The sequence below is a fragment of the Anser anser genome (genome assembly GCF_964211835.1).
Source record: "Anser anser genome assembly, chromosome: 8".
NCBI classification, from domain to species: domain Eukaryota; kingdom Metazoa; phylum Chordata; class Aves; order Anseriformes; family Anatidae; genus Anser; species Anser anser.
In genome coordinates this window covers 32,596,820-32,621,272 of record NC_139728.1, presented here as the reverse complement: position 1 = coordinate 32,621,272, position 24,453 = coordinate 32,596,820, and the positions used below count along the sequence as shown (strand labels likewise).

Below are 24,453 nucleotides of genomic sequence, written 5' to 3'. Positions count from 1 at the left end.
TTTCATACATGACAATAACAGGGCAGATACTTGCTATATTCAATTTCTAAAGCGAGCCTCCTTTGGCAAAAGAAAACGCTATTTATTTATTTATTTAGATTTTTATTTTTTTTTAAACAATGCCGTGGGTTGCTGTTTTCAAAGGCCTCTCTGTCTTCTCTGATGAAGACATCTCTCATGTAATTATGGAAGCTGCAGCTGTTTCCACTGACAAGCTCTCAAAGTCCTGGGCTCACTAACCTGTGACAGCCATAATATCCAATTGCAGGTGACAGAATATTCTAGTTCTGCTCATTTCCTTTGAGGCCCAGAAAAGCTCATGACAACAGGAGTACCATGAAAGGACCCATAATATTACCTTTATTTTCAGCTTCTTCTAAGTCCTTCTCGTTTGCCAAGAGAATTTCTTCTCTGTGATCAGGTAATAAGTCAGCAAGACGATAAATAATCTCCGCTCTCCGAAAGAGAAAAGCTTCTGAACTGCATCCTTATATGAAGTCCATGGTGTTTGACATCTGGCTCACTTCAGCTCATTTCTGCTGACACATCTTCTCACTGTCTTGACTCCCTGAATGCTTGGAGCCAGCTGATTTTTTCCAGGACCCATTTGTGTTATAAACCTGTATTTTAAGACTTGCCACGTGTTCCCAACCTTAAAGAGTGAGCACATACTGTTCTCTCACCTGCTCAGGCTGCAGAGCTGCCAGGGTCCTGCCACCAGCTCGAGACCTTTCACCCTGCTGCTCTGCTGGAGGGCCTGCCAAAACAAACAAACAAACAAAACACAACCACAAGACATGCAGACAAAGGTTACAGCCCATGTGGGAGGAAAGGAACGCTAACCTTTCATCTTCCAACTCCTTACTCAAAGCAGGAAAACAGGTACGGTCCTAACAGACATATCAAAGAAATTCACTGTATGCCAGAACAGGAAAATCTGTATCAGATACCAAAATGCTGCCACGGTCCCCGAGCACAGCCCTTTTCAAGGCATCACGGAGATTCAGCAAGATCATCCAGGTCATAGGGGACAAACAAGCTTGTATCAAAGCTGCACACAGCTTGTATCAAAAAGACTTGACAAAGAGCAAAAGAATAGAAGGACGGCTAAATCTCAGGGCGTAGGAGAAAACTGAAAACAGGGAGGCATCCTTTGAAAAAGTTTAGTTAGACAACTAACGAAAAGAGAAAAGATTGCAAAACAACACGGGAATGTACAAACAGCACTGGAAGCCAAAAGCGGCCTGAGTAACAGCTTGCAGAATAGCTGCTCTCTCCACACCTCTCCCTGTGCACACTGAAGGGTTCTTACAGAAGAAAGGTTTTCTTCGTGGCATGGATATCAAAGAACCTGTCTCAAACTGAAACGATACAGAACAAGTTTTGAAACAGAAGCAGAAGTAACAAGTCAAAAGGCTCACGCAGCATTTCACTAAGGAGTTCTCAAGTAGCTCACGGATAAGCTACGTTTTCATTTTTAACTCTCTTGAAATTGTCTGTAGGACAGATGACTTGAAATGTGACTAATAGGCCCGGACTTCTATTTCAGAAGCGTCCTACAGAAATTGCCAGAGCAGGAATTCCCACATTAAGGAAAATAACAGGAGTTAAGAAAAGAACTAGCGGACACTTGATTAAGAAGACTTAATTAAGGAGTGTTAAAACAGCTTTTTAAAGCGAGGTCATACTTTATAAAGTAGAGCGTATTTTCGTGTTCTTTGAAAAAGAGTGACACACACGAGGAGATAAGAGTTCATTTTAAAAAGTTACCTGAGTATTTAAAGTGTTTTGGAAGACAGAAGATAAAAGAAAGAATGGGAGTAACCACGTTCCATGGTAGAGGAAGGGTCGCAGTAAGATTTCACCTTTACTTTTGCTGTTCACCATATTTGTAATTGTCTGAGACGTGGGGTTACAAGATGAAAAGCTTTATAGCTGATACAAATTTATTGCAGTAGGACAAAGTGAAAAGCGCTGATATCGCACTTTTTCCCAGAAAGGAACTTCTCGGAAAAGGAGCTAAGTTTCCTGGTGGACACCAACTTGAACACGAAACAGCAATGTGCCTTTGCTGCAAAAGCAGCTGAGGGTATCCTGGGTGGCATTAGGCAAAGTATTGCCAGCAGGTCAAGAAAGGCGATCCTCCCCCTCTGCTCAGGAACGGTGAGGCCGCACCTGGAGTGCTGGGCCTGGGCCTCCCAGTACAAGAGAGACCTGGACACACTGCAAAGAGTCCAACGGAGGGCCACGAGGACGGTAAGGGACTGAAGCACCTTTCCTATGAGGACAGGCTGGGAGAGCTGGGACCGTTCGGCCTGGAGAAGAGGAGGCTTGGAGGGGATCTCATCGATGTCTGTAAATACACGAAGGGAGGGTGGAAGGAAGACAAAGCCAGACTTTTCTAACTGGTACCCAAGGAACAAAAAAGGAGGCAACAGACACAGGCCGAAACATAGGATGTTCCCCTCCTGTGGTTTCCTGAACATCAGTAAATACTTTTTCGCTGTGAGGGTGACTGAGCACTAGCGTAGGCTGCCCAGGGAGGTCGTGGAGTCACAGTCTTTGTGAGGTTTCAAAACCTGTTTGGACGTGGTCCTGGAAAACCAGATCTGGGTGGCTCTGCTTGAGCAGGGGTGTTGGACTAGGTGACCTCTGGAGGTCCTTCCGACCTCAACCAGCCTGTGATTCCTTTGCAGCCGCTATGCAACCAAATAGCAAGTACAATTCAAAGCAGATAAACGTGAAGAAATGCAGAGGCAAAAGGGGAAATCAGGCCTTGGTACTGCACATAATCCTATGAAAACATCACCTCAATGCTTATCAGCGTCGAAGAGCAACTTACACGTTTAAGCTTTTGGAAAAGGCCTACGAAAGGCAACAAGAAACATCACCAGTCTAATCAAAACTCAAAGTTAGCCTTGCTATCTCATAAACTGAGGGTTCATTTGCATCTTGGATGCTACACAGAATTTTATTTTTGCCTATCTTAAAAAGGTCACAGTAGAATAAAAACAGTTTCAGCCAAGAGAAACAGGGATCGCCAAACTTTTGGAACAGTTTCTGTAGAAAAGGACTAAGAAAAAACCTTTTTCATGTGACAAAGAGACGATGAGGGAAAAGACGATGTCTCATATCATAGAAGTTGAACAGAGATCGATCACCCATGTTCTCTTTCCATACAGAAGGCGGGGGCATCAAAAGCTAGCAGGAAGCAAACTTCAACGCTCCTCCTGCCCACAAACACACACAAAATAAAGGAAGCAGTTCTCCACATAGTGCTAGCTCCAGAGTTTACGCACAATACCTAGTTAAGGCTCGTGACTGCTGTGACCCACGGATGCTAAGTGTTTACATGGGTTCAAAGGATATGGCCGATTTTTACAAGAAACACATTAAGCGTTTTTATACTCAAAGGCATTGGCTTGTCTTAAAGTGCAAGTCACAAGTATCGCTCTATACTCGTTCCATTCTGCTAAGATCACTGATCTTTGGTCTGACTTTCTGCGGCCCTTGTTACATTGTCACAGCAACACAGAGGCAGGAAAACATTCCTACATACGGTAACAAAAGACCGAGTCATTAAAAGAACTTACGACAAAAACCCAAACTACACACTATCTTAGTTCAGCCGTACATTCTATATGCACGCTTTCACCCTGAAATCTTCAATAATAGATGATAACCTCTAAGACTAAAAGCAATACAAATTCTACCTAGTTCTTTGAATGCAAGTCTGATGCAGCAAGTCATCAGCTGGAAGGAACCTGAGCAGAGGATTCAAGATGTTCTATTCCAACGTTAAAAATTACCTTTCAAAAGCCGTTTGTCAAGCAGAGCGTAGTTTCCCATTTGTTGAACAGGCAGGCCTAGCCAAATTTCGACCCTAAACTTCCAGGAAATCTCTACAGCTCCCAATGTACATGTTGCTTCCGTACTCACCTGCAGGTTTTACCTCTGAAAAAAAAGTTCCAACTTTCTTCCCTTCCACAACATCTGTGATGACATGACCCGAGATCTTTGGGTGGGTTCCACTTGCAATCACTGCAGAGGTGCCTCCTTGGAGGGCCCGCAGAGCTGCTTTCACCTGCGATGAAGGATAGAGCCAGTTCCCGAAAATGCACTTGTTATTTGAATCCCCATGCTCAACACGAATTCTTGCTCCACTTTGATCGCTTACGTTTCCCACCTGGGATTTGGTTCCAAATGTCACAGATTGTTGGTCTCCTGGGTAGGATATGTCAGTGAGCTTTGCATCATCGGATCCTGGAGGGCTGTCAAAGAGTCCTGAAATGAATAATAAAAAACTGTTAATGTTACATATCTTCTGTTCCAAAGCTCACCAGGGAAAAAGAACTAAAGCCTTTGAGGCTAAAAACCTGTATTCCACTCTACAGGATTCAAAACTTCCACTGAACCCTCCTTTTGTGGAACTGAAAGGATGAAACACTAACATGCAGGCTCAAGATGTGTAACTTCACCGGAATTGTAGCTAGTGTGAGGAAACAGAATATCCACATGCTGAATAGTATCACGTAGGCTGGGAAGTACCCACACTTCAGTGAGGTTAGAGAGAAAACCGGAAAGAAGTTTCCAGCTTTTATACGGTTCAGAATCAGGGCTGACACACAAGAGTGCACAACTGAACAAAGGACAGTCCTCTTCACCTAAAATCTCAGATGATATTCCCGAATGCTGTGTTGTACACTGATAAACCGGGCAACTTAGAAATATGTATAAAGGCTAACTATTGAGTTCTGCAAAGAAAGGACACAAGACTATAGACGCACACTTATTCATTTTAAATAAATATTGTACTTTTATTTAACTATGTTCTGAGTTGAGCGATACTTCTGTTTACCTAACATGTAAACCCTAAACTCTACCGCCAAACTTCCCAGAAGTTCTATGCGAACAAACACGTCACAGATTAAAGCGCACAAGTGAAGAGTACCTGAACTCTTCCTTTACAGCTTGGGAAGGAAAGGACACTTCTTTCCATAAAGAAGATACCACAGCAAATGAAGAAGCTGTGAGGAAATGGGAGCGGTGTTTTCGTTTGTTTTTTATTTTTATTTTTTTTAAGTTGTTTGGACTATCATTTTTGTTATTTTTTTTTCCTGAGGTAGTCATTTCAACTAGAATCAACCATGAAATCCATCTGAAACAGCTGGAAGAAACTGTGGTTATGAAAAGCCAACCTCCTTCCTTCTCGGGGCCTACAATATGGACCAAAGTCCAGAAGCCACCGAAGGAAACACGTCTGGAGTTGATAAAAAGAGTACGTGATTTTGTTGATGTCCTGGTGTGAAACTGTACCTACCACCTTCCTCTTTCTAGAAAAGTACCTTCAGCATCAACAGGTGACAGACTTCACGGCAGCACAGCTCACAAGACTAGACCACTACCAGCCACACGTCTGGGAGACAGAAAAGCTAGCAAGCTCCAGGTATCTGGAAAGCAATATCCAGGACATGTAAAGTACCCATAAATCACTGAAAGACAGAATCCACTGCCAGAAGGAGCAAACGATTGTAGAATAGCGTTCGGCTTATATGCAGGGAAAGACTATGTATTTAGAATCAGGAGTGTTACTCGTGACTATATACAATTCCGAGGACCTAGCAGAAGTACCGTAGCGTCCACACAGGGCGTGCCTTCCAATCCTTTTACCGGCTTTGTTGCCCTCCTCTGTACGCTTTCAGGGATCTTAACGTTCTTTTTATATTGTAGAGCCCAGAATCGCACACAATATTGAAGGAGAGGCTTCGCCAACACTAAATACAGTGGGGGAATCACCTCTTTTGACCAGCTGGCTACGCTGTGTTTAATATATCCCAAAATGCTAGACAACCTGTGCTTCTGAATCCTTTAGCTATCTTCCCAGGGCCCTGAAATTTATTTTGATTGAACACAGACTTCTTGCTGCAACTTTGTTGGTACCCACGTGAAAGAGCAGGAGTAGGGAATAATCTGAAGTTTGAACTAAGCTCGTAAGCTCGCTAGCAATGTCCCTGATCCAAGCCCCAGGCTGGTAGAAAAGCTCTCGGTAAAGATGGTCTGGTCTGCAGATGGGAGCCTCTGTTCCCTTCAGAAGGCAGTCACCTGTGACTATAACCTGGCACTATTTCTTCACAACGCTGGCCTTGATCTCTCGATCACTCTGCAATTCCACAAAAGGAATTGCCTCCCAAGTCGTTCTTGACTGACCACAACTAGCGTTCCGGAAAGCCCTGCAAGCACTTGTTCATTATTTCTAGGATAATTCTTAAAGCTGAAGCGGGACAAAGTTTTGTCCACAAAGGCCTTCGGGGAGACTTCTGAAAGGAAAACCAGGCCAAACCAAAAAACTAGGAACAGCAAGCGGCGTGTACGTCGGTTTTGCTAACAGAGTAACACTAACGTACTAGAAATTTCCACGTTCTTTGCCCTCTACCTTGAAAGTGTCACCCAATTCTGTCAGTGTTCACCATCAGCTTCTTTTTTTTTTTTTTTAAATTTTCACAAGGACATCTGAGAAAAACATTTCGAGTCCCCGTCATCGAGGGAGAAGAGGAGAGGAAAAAAAAGAAAAAGAGAGGGGGGTGGGGAAGAAGCACAGCCATTCCTTTCCTCAGTAATATGAGCAAAAAGCTCAGGCGCTCGGCAACAACAGAATCATAGAATATCCTGAGTTGGAAGGGACCACCGAGGATCATCGTTAAGGATCACCGAGTCAAACAACGCGCTTTGAAAGACAAAACGCAGAAGAACCTGCACGTTATTTAATCTCAGCGATGGAGTCACGTGTATTTGTACCCGCTCATTTCTTCACCTGCCAGTTTATTGTGCTACAGATGTTACAGAACACGCAAACTACAAGGTTACTACTACTTTTCGTAACCGATGCGATCTTTGGTAGGACTAGCTGTGTAAGAGAGCCACCAAAATCCCCTTCACGCCTGGATTTCACCCGGAGGTCGCTGCGACTTACCCAGACAGCTGGGACAGACGGGCTGCTCTTTCTCCTGGGAAACCTGCGACTGCAGCACACCAGCTGCAGCTTTCCTCCCTTCAGCTGCTGCGCCACCTTCGCTCGGCGACAAACCCCGCAGGGGTCCCAGCGGCGGGGAGCTGCTTCTGCCCTGGTGAGCCGCAGGGAAAGGAGAGAGCCGGCCGTCAGCACGCGGCGGGAGGAAAACCTCCGAGGCGCAGCCCGACGATCGAGCGCAGCGAGGACCCGCGCCCGGCCGCCGCAGCCCCCACCCCTCCCGGCCCGACGCTCCGGGGAAGCGCCCCCGAAGGCTCTCGCTCGCCTCACCGCCGGCAGCCGCGCTCGCAGCCAGCGGCAACCTGCGCCTCCCGGCGCGCACGGCCCGGCCCCGGCCCCGGCCCCGGCTCGGGGAAAGACCGGCCGCGCACCACAGAACTACAGCTCCCAGCATGCCGCGGGACGGAGCAGTCCATCCGACGCAGAGGGGAGTCGGCCAAGCGCACACAACCCCCCCCCCCGCCGCACTCTCTGTGCCCGCCCGCCCCCCCCCCCCCCCCCCCGCGCCGCTTCGCCCCCCTCTCCCCCAGCCCCCCGAAGCCCCGCGCAGTGCAGACCCCGCCGCACGCCCGGTCCGCTCCGCTCCGCTCCGGCGCGGCGCCGCCCCCGCCCCGCACAAGGGCCGTTTCCGCAGAAGCCGCCGACCGCGTGGCGCCCCAACCGCCCGCCGCCTCGTCCCCTCCCGGCCCGGCCCGGCCCGGCCCGGGGCGGCACCGACCACCAACCTCGTTGCGGCACCGCGCCTCGGCGGCCCGGCCAGAGCTGAGCCCAGCGCAGCCCGGCCCGACAGCTTCCGCCCATAGTGCCGGCAAGCCCTGCACGGCACCTCCGCCCTGGGTTCCTCCGAGCCAATCACGGAGCGTTTCCGCCCTGAGTTAAGGCTAGCCGTGACGCCACTTCCGCCCTCACGGTCCAGCCAATCACGGCGCCGCTTCCCTGTGGGAAGGCGACCCTGAGACTGCCCCTGTGATGCCTTTTTTTTATTTTTTTATTTTATTTTTTTTTTCAAAGAAGGGCGGTGTGTTCTTGGTCCTCCCTCGTCAAGTATATCTGCGAGAAACATCTCAAATAATTTTCTTGACACACGATCTTCTCTGAGGCTATTTTATTCGCGGTTGCAGTGGCGGGCGTCCTGCCGATCAGGAGCGCATTGCAGTAAGCACAGCATCAACTTTTATTCCCTATTCCCCGACGCCTGATCCCCTCCCCTGTGTCCTCATTGGCCGAGTACTGCAGGTTCACAAGCTACTCGACGCTCCTCTATACCATGTATGTACAATTTTACTTCTTTTTCAACCCTTTAATTGCTCCCTTCTTACTTCCTTTTTTTTTTTCCCCTTTCTTATGTTTCAGGAACCTGTGATCTTTGTTTTACCGTTCCCATGCTGCTCAGCCTGTTTTTCCTCAAGCTTCTGCCTTATTTCGGAACAGTGAGGCCGCCTACTGTCCGCTTACCCACGTAGCGTTTCTCCTCATTATGACTGCACAACTACCTCGGAATACAGAAAATTAGTTCTCTACTGCAAAAACACAACTTAGTTTCTCACAGTTCCCTCCTCTCCTTTCCTTACTCCTACTGTTGTTTTTGCACCTCTTCACGTACCGTGCTCTTGAGTTTCTCCAACGTTAAGGCGCAATAGTCTTCTTCGGATGTCACGGGGGATGGTAGGCGTACAATGCCATTATTTTTACAATACCAACAAATAGTTGTTTGAGCCAATTCTGTTCAGGTAACCACGAAGTTAGTTTCTCCCAAATGTTTCTAAATGCCCAGGAACTGTCATCTTGAGCTACTCTATGTAGGATCTTTCCCCTCCACGCCCCCCCAGTATACTTTTTTTTCCCCCCAAATATCAGTCAAATTCGTCCCGTTTGATCTACATCTATACAGCAACTAGCATTAATTACAGTGCACGCTCCTCCTTATGAGGTTATTAATGAATCTAATACTATTTGATTCTACAGTCCTATTTTTGCAAACTTATCAAACTTATTTTCTAGTTCTTCAGTTATAGCGGAGATATTTACAATCGCTTTTTCTAATTCACCCACCCCTAACCAAGGTAAAAACCACCTTGCAAAGCTGTGAAATACTAGAGAATTTTACTAGAGAATTGTCTGGAGTCCGCTTAATCCTGCGTGTGGTCTCAAGGGGCCTTTGGCTTTGTGGGTCTTCAATAATAGTTACGTTTGGAATTATTGCCTCCAGGGTGCAAGCTCCCTTCCATCCCAGGGGCAACACCTTCCTGGCTTTATTGCCACGTAGCCAGTACCACCTCTCGCCATTTGGGACAGGCCATCCAGTTGCAGGATTCTCACGTTGCATCTGGCGTGCGCTATGTATATTGGCGTTCCTGTGGCTACCATATTTGGTGCAGTGTGGATTATTCCCTGCGTGGATAGTTCCACACCCAGGGTCAGTACTATCGCCCCCTGAGTTTCTATCAATGTTGTTTAAAAGGCACCTTCGATAACGCGGTATATTGTAGCCAGGATTACGCGCAGGGAGTGTGAGAAACACTCCGTAGCCAGTAGCTTAGGCTCAGGCGAGGATCTCAGTGAAGTAGTAATTTATTCGCGATCGCAATGGCACGCGTCCCACAAGCAGGAGCGCGCCTACTAGTCACACAGTACGGTTTATGTACTTTCTTTCTCGACGACCGGGACCCTCCCCTGTTTCCCCATTGACTGGGTATTCCGGGTTCACAACCTATCCGACGCTTCACAGACACTACGTGGCCTTCAGTTGCCGGCCTGTTCAATTTCAGATTTCTTTTGACTTTTTTACTGTTTGAAGTGGTAATGTTTCTTCACTGATCTGACTTGACACCGTGATTTTCACCTAGCTGCTCTGAGGAGTCCGGTTGTCTGCATTTTACAAGGTTGTCCGTTAAGCTTTCTTATCACTGCGAGCCTCAACACCGCATTCCTTCCCTCTAAACAACGTAACTCTGCAAAAGCAACATTTTTATTCCCACAATTCCCCCCTTTTCTTCTTTATAAATTGTTGATTTTTGCAAAACTTTTCTCTGCGGTGTAATTTGGTAGATCTCTTCCTCTTCTTCACCTTCTTTGCTTTCCATCCCCTCTAATATCATCACCTTACGTGAGTAAGGTGGTGGCTCCACGGTCATTTCTTTCGATAGTGCAGTTTCAGTGAACCACTGTACTAGTCCTTTTACACAGGGGATAATGCAACAACCAAGGGTCGTCAAAACTCCTGCTACTACGATCAAGGATGCAGATACGGACGCTAGGACCCCTTTCCATTTACCAAACCAAGATTCCGAACATCCTGTGATGGAAGTGCCTGTTCCTAATCATTCTGCCAATTCACTGGCAAGGGTGGTAAGCCCTTGCAACGCTCTAGTTACTGTGCCATCTGGGGCAGTATTGTTGGGTATAAAAGTGCAACAATGGTTGCTCAGTATCACACACACACACACACCTCCTTTCTCCGCGATCAACATATCTAATCTATTCTGTTTTCCCAAGCCATTTTGCTGGTGGCATCTAGTTGTTCAGCGATTTCTCTTATCGCATCCCTTGTATGATTTATGAATATCTGCTGACTATAATAAATACTCTTATTGTTACCCACCAGAACAGCGACTCAAACCCTGCAGCAATTTGATTCCTGGCTTTCTGTTCATCGGGAACTCCTCTAGGCACCCCAAGAGAATCTATGTACCCTCTATCATCAAATGATATTCCTAAGCCTCTTTTACTTCTTCTGGGTATTTGTGATGTTTCTCTTTCAAATGCCAGGGTGAAGGGTATAGCTAATTGAACAAGTGCAAAAATGCCTCCCGAATTAGATGGTAGGGTGGACCATAAGATCTTCCCTCCGCGGTACCACCACATATCTGCCCTGGGGATCTCAAGTCTTGAGCAGTTTCCCATCAGGTCCTTGGTAGCATTCAAGGTCCTCGTGCACAAGGCAAATTCTCCCAGATGCCGGGTAGCGCTCACACCCTGCCCTGAGAGGCAAGCTGCATGGTCACCTTTAGCTGTAGAGAATGCAGGGGGAACCCTGATATTGCTATCACGCAAGGAAGGGAACAGCAAAGAGAGAGACCTACAGGCCTCATTTCCCCAGGCAGTCTTTTCTTGGTACAATGCAATCATACATCGCATCCCCTGGGAATCCCTGGTCCACCCCAATGGGAAGGGCACTATCCGGGCAGTCGGTCGTCCCGAGGCACAAGCATAGCAAGTGCTACGGTTGAGACTCTGGACAGCATATTTGACCCATTCTATCCAGGCATTCACATCCCCATACCCTGTTTCAATCTCAAATGTTTGAACTGCCACATTTCAAAGAGAGCCTCCTGTTTTCTCTCCTGTTTTCTCCTTGAGTTTCTCCCTTTCTCTGATGGCAATAGAGGATCGTTTCCATACAGCTGTTCTCAATCTGGCTGTTGGGTGTCTCCCAGTTACTTGTTCTCTCTGCTCAGTTGTCATTGGGCATTTAAATCTCCACAAGCTAACACCTCACAAGCATCAAACATGACAGATTGTGGTACATAACCCTCTGTCACATTCACCCCTATTTTGACGGGGTATCCCATCTTACTATTATCTGGTCATGCCTTTTCCAAGTTGCCAATTGACCAAGCCCTTCTCTGAGGCCTACAGTCACTAGAAACAAAATTAATAGTTGATTTTTCCCGGTCATTATTTTTAACCCTTAGGTTTCCAAATAATTACCAATACAAAGAGTAAGATATATGTACCCTACTACTAGAACAAAAACCCCTTGGGAGCACTTTGATTCGCTATAGGCCAGTCCTTTCTCATATGATTTCTGTGTTGTGCATTATTATTATTCCAGCCAGGATCAGCAAGGATCCTACTAGTTGTTACCTCACAAAGAAGGATGTACCTATCTCTACTTGGAAACGCATCAGTCCGTAGACTCTGACCCACCTAAAGACCCCTGCAACTGACTGAAGCAAAAACAAAGCACTTACCCCAAACTGCAGCCCAGGCAGAATGAGCTCTCTGATGGGATGCCTGTGACTCAGTTACCATTAGGCCCTGCCTGGAACCCAAAGCCAATCACCTGGGAAAGGGGAGGGGCAAAGCACAAGAAAGTAGAAAGCAGAAAGAGAGCAGGAGAAGCAGCAGCTGTTTTTCTTTTCCTTTATTTTTTTCTAGCTTATCTGAACAGCATGCAGAGTGCAGACCGGAGAACTGGCGTCTCTCTAGAAGCAACAATACCAATGCTTTTGCTTCAGCTTTGAATATTGAAATGACAATATGAGAAAGCAAGTTACTGAAGCTAACTGGAATTAGCTCAACTTTTCTTCTGCACAGGAAGAAAAATTTAGCAGCATAACATATTACACCCCAAAACCAAAATCAATGTAGTAACATCACTCGCAGGAAAAAATGTAGTAAATGATGTAGTACCATCACTCGCGGCCCCGCGGCGCCTGCAGTACCCACTTTTGGCCACCAGGCAGCGGCAGAGGGCGCCAGGGGGCGCCACCGCGCATGCGCGGCCCCGGGGCGCCCGCAGTGCCCACTTTTGGCCACCAGGCGGCGGCAGAGGGCGCCAGGGGGCGCCACCGCGCATGCGCGGCCCCGGGGCGCCCACAGTGCCCACTTTTGGCCACCAGGCAGCGGCAGAGGGCGCCAGGGGGCGCCACCGCGCATGCGCGGCCCCGGGGCGCCCGCAGTGCCCACTTTTGGCCACCAGGCGGCGGCAGAGGGCGCAGGGGGCGCCACCGCGCATGCGCGGCCCCGGGGCGCCCGCAGTGCCCACTTTTGGCCACCAGGCGGCGGCAGAGGGCGCCAGGGGGCGCCACCGCGCATGCGCGGCCCCGGGGCGCCCGCAGTGCCCACTTTTGGCCACCAGGCGGCGGCAGAGGGCGCCAGGGGGCGCCACCGCGCATGCGCGGCACCGGGGCGCCCGCAGTGCCCACTTTTGGCCACCAGGCGGCGGCAGAGGGCGCCAGGGGGCGCCACCGCGCATGCGCGGCCCCGGGGCGCCCGCAGTGCCCACTTTTGGCCACCAGGCGGCGGCAGAGGGCGCCAGGGGGCGCCACCGCGCATGCGCGGCCCCGCGGCGCCCGCAGTGCCCACTTTTGGCCACCAGGCGGCGGCAGAGGGCGCCAGGGGGCGCCACCGCGCATGCGCGGCCCCGCGGCGCCCGCAGTGCCCACTTTTGGCCACCAGGCGGCGGCAGAGGGCGCCAGGGGGCGCCACCGCGCATGCGCGGCCCCGCGGCGCCCGCAGTGCCCACTTTTGGCCACCAGGCGGCGGCAGAGGGCGCCAGGGGGCGCCACCGCGCATGCGCGGCCCCGCGGCGCCCGCAGTGCCCACTTTTGGCCACCAGGCGGCGGCAGAGGGCGCCAGGGGGCGCCACCGCGCATGCGCGGCCCCGCGGCGCCCGCAGTGCCCACTTTTGGCCACCAGGCGGCGGCAGAGGGCGCCAGGGGGCGCCACCGCGCATGCGCGGCCCCGGGGCGCCCGCAGTGCCCACTTTTGGCCACCAGGCGGCGGCAGAGGGCGCCAGGGGGCGCCACCGCGCATGCGCGGCACCGGGGCGCCCGCAGTGCCCACTTTTGGCCACCAGGCGGCGGCAGAGGGCGCCAGGGGGCGCCACCGCGCATGCGCGGCCCCGCGGCGCCTGCAGTGCCCACTTTTGGCCACCAGGCGGCGGCAGAGGGCGCCACAGCGTATGCGCGGCCCCGGGGCGCCTGCACTACCCACTTTTCGCCACCTGGTGGCGCAGAGGGCGCCACAGCTTATGCGCGGCCCCGCAGCGCCTGCAGTACCCACTTTTCGCCACCTGGTGGCGCAGAGGGCGCCACAGCATATTCGCCGTCCCGAGGCGCCTGCAGTACCCACTTTTCGCCACCTGGTGGCGCAGAAGGCGCCACAGCGTATGCGCGGCCCCGAGGCGCCTGCAGTACCCACTTTTCGCCACCAGGCGGCGGTAGAGGGCGCCACAGCGTATGCGCGGCCCCGAGGCGCCTGCAGTACCCACTTTTCGCCACCTGGTGGCGCAGAGGGCGCCACAGCGTATGCGCGGCCCCGCGGCGCCTGCAGTACCCACTTTTCGCCACCAGGCGGCGGTAGAGGGCGCCACAGCGTATGCGGGGCCCCGAGGCGCCTGCAGTACCCCCTTTTCGCCACCAGGTGGCGCAGAAGGCCCCAGGGGGCGCCACAGCGTATGCGCTGACCCAAGGCGCCTCCAGTGCCGGATTTTCACCAGCAGGTGGCGGAAGGGGGCATCCAAAGGCGCCACCACGCCTGCGTGGCCCCGCCGCCTGCAGTACCCGCTTCTCGCCGGCAGGATGCGTCCTGAGGGCAGCAGGGACGGCTTCCCAGACCATTTTCTCAGAGAAAGCACAAAGGAAAACAGCAGAAATTTGCACCCCACGCCGCCTCAGGGAGGAAGTGTCTGCCTTGAGCAACGTGCCGCTCACGGCTGGGAAGCTGAGCGGTGGCAAGCTGAAACAGTACATTTTTTATCGGGACAAAAAAGGCAGGGAGATAATAACAACGAACCCAACGTGGGCAACGGGATGCTCAGAGCGCAATGACCACAACTCCCAGCTTGCTGGGGGAATGGTGCTCCTGGCGGCTTGACACTGCAAACACCACAGAGCCAGCCCCAGGCTTCCCCACCTGCAGCCCAGCACCCACAGACCTGTGCCTGCCACCCCATGCCACCCCCGCCTGGGCTTTCCCTGCCCCAGCCACCAATCCCCCGGGACCCGGCCTCCACAACGCCATCCCCTGCCCTGGGGGTCCTGCCGGGAACCCCCAGCCCCCTCCCCACTTGCGCCTCTGCAAGCAGCCCCCACCACACAGAGCAGTCCCCCCAGCACGGGGAGCAAAGACAGCAGCGAGCTGCCCCCCCACCCGGCAGGGCTGGCCCCGCACTCCGAGGGGTCGTCAGCATCCAGCGGCCGGTGGACACGGGGCCACCCCCCCCCCCTCCACACCCACCCCGCTACGGAACCTGCACCCACACACAGACGGCGACAGCCACTTCCCCCGATGGCAACCACCAAAGGGGGCACGGGCCGGAAAGCAAACTTTATTAAACTGCTGTGCAGGACTCCCGGGAGGGGGGCTGCGGTGGGGCTCCCTGCCCGGTCGTTCTCCCCTTCCCCTGGCGGGCAAGGCAAAGAGCGGTGTCCGTCTGTCCGTCCGTCCGTCCCTGCGTGGGGAGCGGATGCTGGAAGTGGGCTTCTCACTGTCGCTGCTTTGGGCAGTTGCGGAGTAATTGCCTTAAGTAACAAGGCAAATTAAACTCATATTCAACTTTTAAAGAAAGCGTACAGCATCGAAGAAGCTTTCAGGGTGGAGGGCAGCTGCGCTACCTAAGCGTTCCCTAGGCCTCCAACTTTACGTGCTATCGCACTAGGGGAACTTGGTGTGCTGACTCTAAGGAAGGGGACGGAGCGTAAAGCGGAGTGGAAACACCACGGATAGGCTCTGCGACCAGATGGGGACCAGATGCTCTTGTGCACACTGAGACCGATAAGCTGCACGTTTGCTACCCTGAGCCAACGACCTGTCATGTTTTTAACAAAACACTGCACTCTAGGGAACTTTTGCTCATTCTAGTATCATCATAATACCAAAACACACCTCCATCCCAAAAGCTCCGTGTCTCCAAGGTGCGACCACCCCTCACTGAGGGCATGCTCTGAGTTTCTCAGACCCCTCTACCTTTAAACGAAAGCAAGAAAACTTTACACCAAACATAACCAAGGTATGCCTGACTAGAGTCACTCAAGCCCCACCTAAAGGAGAGAAAATAGATGTAAACTGTCTTAAGTGAAAGGCGGTGTTAGGGAAGATACCATCACCAAGGATATCTTTCTGACTTCCAGGATCAGTCGACGGGCTGAGCCTCTCTTCCCCCCGCACTGGGACGCTGTGGGGTAATATTTGAACGCTTGGTTGTACCAGGTGTCTCCTTGGAAACTTAGAAATCTCTAGAGCCTTTGTGCCTTTTAATGCATTAACAGCCAGGACGAGTACCTGTGTATTTCATGCGTGCTCGCTTGCTTTCGCGGACAGTGAATTTATCGCCAGCGATCCAAAGAACCTGTGTCCTTGTTGCTGTAATAAATTGCTGTTCATTGCATTGTTCCTAGCCGTGACAGTTCTCATTGAATGCGACTAGAGCGAGGGCGTGCTACGTTATTGGTGAATCCGTGACCGTGATAGTTCAGTAACCTGAATCCGACCAGACCTGTAACAGTTAGTCAGCTACGCCCCTTAGCGTGACAGTATTTCATAGGGAAAAACATTAAGCCTAAGATTTCCCGTGCCTAAGGCCCTGGGGGTCAGGCAGAGAAGGAACCCGAGACTCTTAGCCATGCGACTCCTGAGAATTGCAGCTTACAGTTAGTCACTCACCGTCTTCCGGTCTCACAGGATGAGGCAGAGGTATAATCAATTCCTTCTCCATCTCTCTGGAAAGAGCTTTTCTCCTATCTATGACAAAGGAAAAAAAAAAAAAAAAAGTTGTGATCATGGGAGTCAGTACACAAAGCCACACGCTGTGAATTCACTACTACAGTTAAGATCATTTTTAGTCAAAAAACACCTCGGCAGCAATGTTACCACTGCAAACATAGCGTGGCAAGAAAAATTCCACTCAAGGTAAAGTAAAGGGCAAGCTAAAAGGACGAATGACGTGACCAAAGGCAACTGCAACAACCATCTACCAGATGGTTCCACAGCCCTCATCCACAGCCCTCAGATTTCACGGTCGTCTTTCCTGACGAATGAATCCTGGAAGAACAGAAAAGATACACAAGGTGTCCTTTGTGGAGCCTTTGGGGAGACTACTGAAAGGAAAACCAAACCAAAAAACTAGGAACAGCAAGTGGCGTGTACGTTGGTTCTGTTAACAGAGTAACGCTAACGTACTAGAAATTTCCACGTTCTTTGCCCTCTACCTTGAAAAAGTCACCCAATTCTGTCAGTGTTCACCGTCGCCTTTTTTTTTTTTTTTTAATTTTCACGTGGACATCCGAGGAAAACATTTCGAGTCCCTGTCATCAAGGGAGAGGAGAAAAAAAAAGAGGGATGAGGGGGGAAGAAGCGCAGCTATTCCTTGCCTCGGTAACGCGAGCAAAAAGCTCAGGCGCTCGGCAACAATGTGCTTTGAAAGACAAAACACAGAAGCAACTGCATGTTATTTTATCTCAGCTGTAGAGTCACGTGTATTTGTACCTGCTCATTTATTCATCTGCCAGTTTATTTTGCTACAGACGCTACAGAACGTAGAGACTGCGAGGTTACTACAACCTTTTGTAACCGATTCAATCTTCGGTAGGTATAGCTATCTAAAAGAGCCAACAAAATCCCCTTTGTCGACAGCCATCTGAACTTTTATTGTCTAACAACAGTCCTACAAACATCCCCCGGGATGCTCAACTTCAGAAACTTTCCGTTCAACCTGAGGCAGAACAAGCCCTTACCCTAGACACCTTCACCTGGCTCTCCACTGCTAGCAGGGTAGCACTCCGATACTGCCCAGTACGCGCTGCAGCCTACTCGCTTACACGTATTTACTGCGGCCTGGTTCGATACGCTCACAGAGAGACCCATGAAAAATCCACCCTTTCTTTCAGAAAAGTAAATAAAGACATACATACATATGACACAGTAAGGAAGAAAAGCTGAACACATGGGATGCCGTCCTTTACCGAGGGGCAGATCCAACATCAGCACAGGGAGCTTTGGGGCACGTGAGCGATCATCTACACCAGCCATCGGGACAAGCCAAACGCACGCACACGAGCCTCGATTTAAAAAAAAAAAAACAAAAACAAACAAACAAAAAAAAGTGAAGTTCCTTTATAACTTATGGAAGTAACAACCTACAGCTTAGATGCAGTTGGATTGCATCAGCTTAGGGACTGCCTCCTTCAAAATGCGCGGAGGGGTGGCAAAACCAGTCTCGAAAACCTGTTGCCTAACAGGAGACTGTTGCCTGCTCCTCCATAGGTTACGTTCTTCCAAGCACCGTCCTGTTCCTGGATTTTACCAGCCACAACGGGATGGTCCCACTGGCATGAGTCAGGGACGCTTCGCACAGGGTTTATTTGACGCTGAAGTAAGTCTTCTGCGGGTATAAGTAACGCAGCACGAGATGGAAAGTAAGCTAAGGTACCGTCTGCGGCACAACGCTTGTGCGATATCGGACCTGAGGGGACCAGTCAAAGCCTGCAATAATCGCTGAACAGGTGGGTAAGTAGGGAGCCCTACGGGAAACAGAGCTCGTGTTCTGCGAAGCTCTTTCCCCATCAAGAAGAGGACCTTTTCTATTCAGCGTCTTTACCGAACTTTAGGCTACTTCCTATTCGCTTTGGCAAGTTAGCCTCCGTAGAAGCCAAGAGATTTTAAACTGCCAAGCACCATTTATAGTTCCTGTCCTCCGACGACAGGCAATTTCAATCAGGGCGCTAGTTAATATGAAAGTCTGGCTCTGTTTCACGCAAATCAAGTACCTAAATCACAGACAGGAGTCTGCAGAAAGAATGCTTTAAAAGGTGAATTTAAAGAGAGGGATGATACTCACTTTTCCAACATTTCTGCAATGACTGTGGCAAAAAAGGCTGCACCAGGGACGTCTCTATCATCCCCTCTAGGATTTAGCAACTGCATACAGTCATGGGTCAAATACCACAGCTTCAACGCAAGACAGACAGGGACCTCAAAGGTCACGCTTCTGTCTGCGTACCGAGTTCCGCTGGAAAGACCCCCAGCCGCTCAATTCCCAAGCAACTTTGCCACGGCCAGCGCTTACCTGGAGTTTTGCTTTCTCTCGCTGCTCAGTACGGGCCCAAGGCCTCTTTTGTTGCACACAGTTCAAGCAAAACTCTCGGGACATAACCAATAGACAGACAGACAGGCAGAAATTGCCTCTCACGTCTGTCTTGACCGACCACAACCAGTGTTCTGGAAAGCCCCGCAAGCACCGGTTTATTTCTAAGACAACTCTGAAAGCTGAGGCGGGACAAAGGTTAGCCTCTCGTACCACAGACTGAGCAACAAAGAGACAGAGCTCGACAGGCCAATTCGTTCTAGGTCTAAGAAGCTACTACAGCTTGGCAGGCACCACGCGGCTTTCCTTTGCGCTTCCCTGCGCCGAGCAGTTTGCGCTTCTGCAAATTCGATTAAGCCTTTGAGCCTGGGCTGCAGGAAGTTTACGAGCACGCCTCGGTTTCACCCAAAGGTCGCTGCGACTTACCCGGACAGCTGGGACAGACGGGCTGCTCTTTCTCCTGGGAAACCTGCGACTGCAGCACGCCAGCTGCAGCTTTCCTCCCTTCAGCTGCTGCGCCACCTTCGCTCGGCGACAAACCCCGCAGGGGTCCCAGCGGCGGGGAGCTGCTTCTGCCCTGGTGAGCCGCAGGGAAAGGAGAGAGCCGGCCGTCAGCACGCGGCGGGAGGAAAGCTTCCGAGGCGCAGCCCGACGATCGAGCGCAGCGAGGACCCGCGCCCGGCCGCCGCAGCCCCCACCCCTCCCGGCCCGACGCTCCGGGGAAGCGCCCCCGAAGGCTCTCGCTCGCCTCACCGCCGGCAGCCGCGCTCGCAGCCAGCGGCAACCTGCGCCTCCCGGCGCGCACGGCCCGGCCCCGGCCTCGGCCCCGGCCCGGGGAAAGACCGGCCGCGCACCACAGAACTACAGCTCCCAGCATGCCGCGGGACGGAGCAGTCCATCCGACGCAGAGGGGAGTCGGCCAAGCGCACGCAACCGCCCCCCCCCGCGCCGCTTCGCCCCCCTCTCCCCCAGCCCCCCGAAGCCCCGCGCAGTGCAGATCCCGCCGCACGCCCGGTCCGCTCCGCTCCGGCGCCGCCCCCGCCCCGCACAAGGGCCGTTTCCGCAGAAGCCGCCGACCGCGTGGCGCCCCAACCGCCCGCCGCCTCGCCCCCTCCCGGCCCGGGGCGGCACCGACCACCAACCTCGTTGCGGCACCGCGCCTCAGCGGCCCGGCCCGGCCCGAGCCGAGCCGAGCCCGGCCCGGCCCGACAGCTTCCGCCCATAGTGCCGGCAAGCCCTGCACGGCACCTCCGCCCTGGGTTCCTCCGAGCCCTCCGAGCCAATCACGGAGCGCTTCCGCCCTGAGTTAAGGCTAGCCGTGACGCCACTTCCGCCCTGGGTTCCCAGCCAATCATGGAGCCTTTCTGCCCTTAATGACGGCTCGCCAGGACACCACATCCGCCCTCACGGTCCAGCCAATCACGGAGCCGTTTTGGCCCTCAGGGAAGGCACGCCCTGACGTCACTTCCGCCCTCGGTTCCCTCCCACGTAACGGCTCTCAAAGCAGTTTGTTCCCTTTAAACAATAACAGAGCGCGGCTGTGCTTCAGAACGATTGCATTTCTTGAAATCTATAGGAAGTAGTCCGTGAAATATGATCTCGAAACCTCGCCTTTTAAGCATTAGAGCCAAACCTGCTATTTGTATATGCTCCTTACAAGCTAAACTGTCAGTCTGCAATTGTTTTACCTTTACTGCGACTCAGGACCGCACTCGGAGCGCTGACTCAATTCCGTGTGTGCTGTCTCCAGCTAGCTGTCAGGCACACGCTTCTCCACGGAGAAGTCAAATTTCCTCTGTAATTGCTTACCCAAACCAGTATGAGACGCAATAGGAAACTAGGGAGGAAGCAACCCCTCCTCTGCACTCAGAGTCCGTCCTGCCGTCAGCTACAGCATGGGACAGAAACCGTATTATTCAGATGCGGAGGTATCAAAGATGATCCTCTGACGTCACATCGGAGAACTTGAGGCTGGGGGCTGGCAGGAAGAAAAGTAACTAACAAGACGAGCCATCCTAAGTCCGTAAAAAAAAAAAATAGGAAAAAAGGAAAAAATAGAAAAAGGTCGGGGGGTGGGGGTGGGAAGCCAGTAAGAATCAGCCTGATAAAAGGTTTACAAATGAGATGAAGAAGAAGAGGAGAAGGGGAGAGATTGTCTATGCAAGGCAAGAGACCCAGGAGGCAAAGGCTGAAGTCTAGGAAGGCAGACTAGAATGTGACGAGGAAACATACTGGCTTTCTATGAAGAACAGAGCTAGCAGCAAGGAAGTAATAATGGCAGACGAGGGAGACTAGTGCCTTTTCCTTTCACGTGAACATACTCCCTTCACTAGAGCATACTCCCCTTCAGTATGAAACGAGGACCAACGCTCACAAAATTCAGTTATAAAATAGGAAGCTGCCCTTTGGCAGTCTCTTTCTAAGTGCCCATACCCATCACTTGCTCCTCAAACACTTGCTCATATGTTAGAGAAATGCTCAATCCGTCTTGCTAAAAATACTAGCAGTGAGAGCCTAGACTCATCGCTCCACAAGTGAGTAAAAGCAATCATTCTGCCTCGGTGCAAACATGCAGTATCAGTATGGGACAGACCACTCACAGCCTAGAGCTTCTACTTTCTGTGCTATTTTTTTTTAGCATATATTCTTAACAGTTGCAATTTGTTATTAACAATCTATATTAAACATTTGATGTTTAATCGTAGACTGCAATTCAGCTATATTCGGCATGGACAGGAAAGTGCTCATTGGTAGAAACCTCATAAATTGCAAATTAAGCAGGGAACCTACGTTATAAGACACGTGCAGAAACTGCACCACCAGTAAGGGCCCGAGGCCGCTTTTATTGCACACTGTTCAAGCAAAACTCTCGGGACATAACCAATAGACAGACAGACAGGCAGAAATTGCCTCTCACATCTGTCTTGACCGACCACAACCAGCGTTCTGGAAAGCCCCGCAAGCACCGGTTTATTTCTAGGACAACTCTGAAAGCTGAGGTGGGACAAAGGTTAGCCTCTCGTACCACAGACTGAGCAACAAAGAGACAGAGCTCGACAGGCCAATTCGTTCTAGGTCTAAGAAGCTACTACAGCTTGGCAGGCACCACGCGGCTTTCCTTTGCGCTTCCCTGCGCCGAGCAGGAAAACCTCCGAGGCGCAGCCCGACGATCGAGCGCAGCGAGGACCCGCGCCCGGCCGCCGCAGCCCCCACCCCTCCCGGCCCGACGCTCCGGGGAAGCGCCCCCGAAGGCTCTCGCTCGCCTCACCGCCGGCAGCCGCGCTCGCAGCCAGCGGCAACCTGCGCCTCCCGGCGCGCACGGCCCGGCCCCGGCCCCGGCCCCGGCTCGGGGAAAGACCGGCCGCGCACCACAGAACTACAGCTCCCAGCATGCCCCGGGACGGAGCAGTCCATCCGACGCAGAGAGGACTCCGCCGCTCTTCCCCGCCCCGCCCCGCCACCACCTCCCGCCGCTCCGCCCCCCTCTCCCCCAGCCCCCCGAAGCCCCGCGCAGTGCAGATCCCGCCGCACGCCCGGTCCGCTCCGGCGCGGCGCCGCCCCTGCCCCGCACAAGGGCCATTTCCGCAGAAGCCGCGGACCGCGCTTCCCGTCCCGTCCCGTCCCGACCCCGCTCCGGCGCGGCTCCCGCTCCGGAGAAGGCCGCCGCCATTCTGCCGCGGGCAGGGGTCCTGCGGCGTCGCCCGGCTCCCCCTCGAGGCGAGCCGGCCGGCTCCGCGCATGCGCAGAAGCAGAGCGACAGGCACGGCTTTCCCGAGAAGTGCCGTTGTGCGAGCTAAAAAAAAAAACACTGACAGCTTTATGCGTTTACACCACTTCGGGCAGAAGTTGCCTCTTTGTTGCCCTTTTTTTAAGTGGTGGGTTTTTTGTTTGTTTGTTTAAGAAGGTCTGGGTATGCTTGGTCCTCTCTTAACAAAGGTTGTAGCAGGTGGTATCTTCCTATGTTTTCTGGCCTAAGGGAAAATTAGCCCTACCCTAAAGATAAAAGGACTTTCTCTTTACTTGTTTGGAAGCAACCTAAATACATTTTTAAGTGCTTTCTGCAAAATACAAGCTAGCAGAAAACTTAACCACAAAACAAGAAATTTTGGCTGCAAAATAAAATTATGCAGTGCTGAGGCACACACCCATTCTTTAATCCCAGTCCTTTTGGGAATACCAAAACCCATTAGAGGCAAATTGATAAACTGATGCTAGACAGCACACAATAAAATACCCCTCAGAAAGGAGTATACACTTAGGAAACACCTTGCACTTTGCATCCAAGGTCCAAGCTGCCAGTGTGCTCTGTTTTGCCGGTGACTGCCACCTGAGCTGACTCTAGGAAAGTCACGGTCCTTTCTGAAGGTGTTTAAGAACTCGGTGCAACTTTTTTCCTCAAAGCACAAACATCTCTGAGACTTTAAGGCATACTCCTAAGCATGGTTTCATTAAAACATTTTCAAAATTACAAAGTAACAGAAAATATGAGCATTTATCAAAAGGTTGTGGGTTAGCCCCCACAGAGGGCCCTGAGCCCCAGCAGACCCTTGCTCACTTCCCCTTCAAGAGCAGGGTGGGGGAAGAGAATCAGAAAGGCAGAAGCAAGAAAAGTCACGCGTTGAGGTCAAGACAGCTTAAAAGGTACAGCAAAAGCAGCATGCGCAAGCAAAGTACAAAAAGGAGTCCAGTCCCCCTCCGCCCCATCTCTGTCTTTACCCCAGCATTTACTGCTGAGCACACCACACGCTGTGGTCAGCCGTCCTGGCTACACGCCCTCCCAGCTGCTCTTGATTAGTTGCTATAGCATGCTTAAATTGTAATCCATCGTGAGGATTTTCACTGCCATAGTATTGCCGTGTTTGTTTACTGTATTGTACTAAGCTCTATTTGCTGCTGCATGACTCCTTTTTACTACATCTAGTTGCCTTTTGATTACCTCTTATTGCTGCTATTACCTATGGTTATGCCCTCAGTATCTGCTACCTGCATTTATTTACTTTCTGGGAACACCCTGTTATCAATACTCACACGTACCTTTTCAATAATCACGGTACGTCTGCAAGTGGTGATTTGTGGTAAGCAGCAACAAACAGATATTTGAGAAAACAAGGCCTCCGCATCCATCTGTTGCGGCGAATCCTGCGAACCCTGGTCACAAGTATCGCCCCCGACAGCCTGGAAGCCCCATGGGGTCGGGCTGGCCGCGCAGCCAGCCCGGCAGTGCCCTCGGACGCGGCTCAGCCGGCAGCGCAGCCGGTGCCGGAGCCGGAGCCGCGCGCCGCCTGGCTTCAGCCCCGCCTGCGGGCATCCGCGGCGCTGGTGGCGGCAGGGGTGGCAGCGGTGGGAGCACAGACGAGGGCCGCTCCGGCAAAGCCAGGGACATTGCTCCCCTCCGCTACACCGCGCGAATCCCTACGGGGACGCGTCCGAGCCGGCCCGGGGGGTCCGCGGCGGGGACGGCCCTCAGGGCTGGTGCCCGACAGGGGCTGGGCCGAAGGGAGCCGAGGGGCAGGGGCGGGGGCGTGGGGCTGGCGGCAGCAGCAATCGTGGAGAAATGCCCGAGGGGCCGTAAAGGACTACCCTGAGGGGGCGGCTGCCCCGTCTGCGGGGAGGGGGA

The 24,453-nt window shown here is 52.2% G+C and overlaps 1 protein-coding gene and 1 long non-coding RNA gene across 32 annotated transcripts; one reads left to right on the top strand and one right to left on the bottom strand.

The window, feature by feature from the left end:
- Positions 1 to 763: 763 nt before the first annotated feature.
- On the bottom strand, positions 764 to 24,422 carry LOC310903679 (uncharacterized protein). Of its 31 annotated transcripts, none has more exons than XR_014587676.1 (6): positions 19,590 to 19,701; positions 19,263 to 19,413; positions 17,665 to 17,811; positions 16,418 to 16,495; positions 15,641 to 16,234; positions 15,020 to 15,276 (listed from the first exon to the last, which is right to left on the bottom strand). XR_014587676.1 is itself a non-coding variant. In XM_083847331.1 (6 exons), the coding sequence occupies exons 1-6, from the start codon at positions 20,057 to 20,059 to the stop codon at positions 15,240 to 15,242; spliced, it is 513 nt and encodes a 170-aa protein (XP_083703457.1). In that variant the 5' UTR covers positions 20,060 to 20,485; the 3' UTR covers positions 15,020 to 15,239. The 31 variants fall into 31 exon arrangements, 15 of the variants coding, with proteins under 15 accessions (XP_083703466.1, XP_083703456.1, XP_083703468.1 ...); XR_014587677.1 differs by having other exon boundaries at positions 15,020 to 15,206; XR_014587678.1 differs by having other exon boundaries at positions 15,020 to 15,929; positions 16,037 to 16,234.
- Positions 7,971 to 10,630, top strand: LOC310903687. Its single transcript, XR_014587740.1, has 2 exons — positions 7,971 to 8,296; positions 8,381 to 10,630. It is a non-coding gene; the product is annotated as an uncharacterized lncRNA (long non-coding RNA).
- Positions 24,423 to 24,453: the final 31 nt, after the last annotated feature.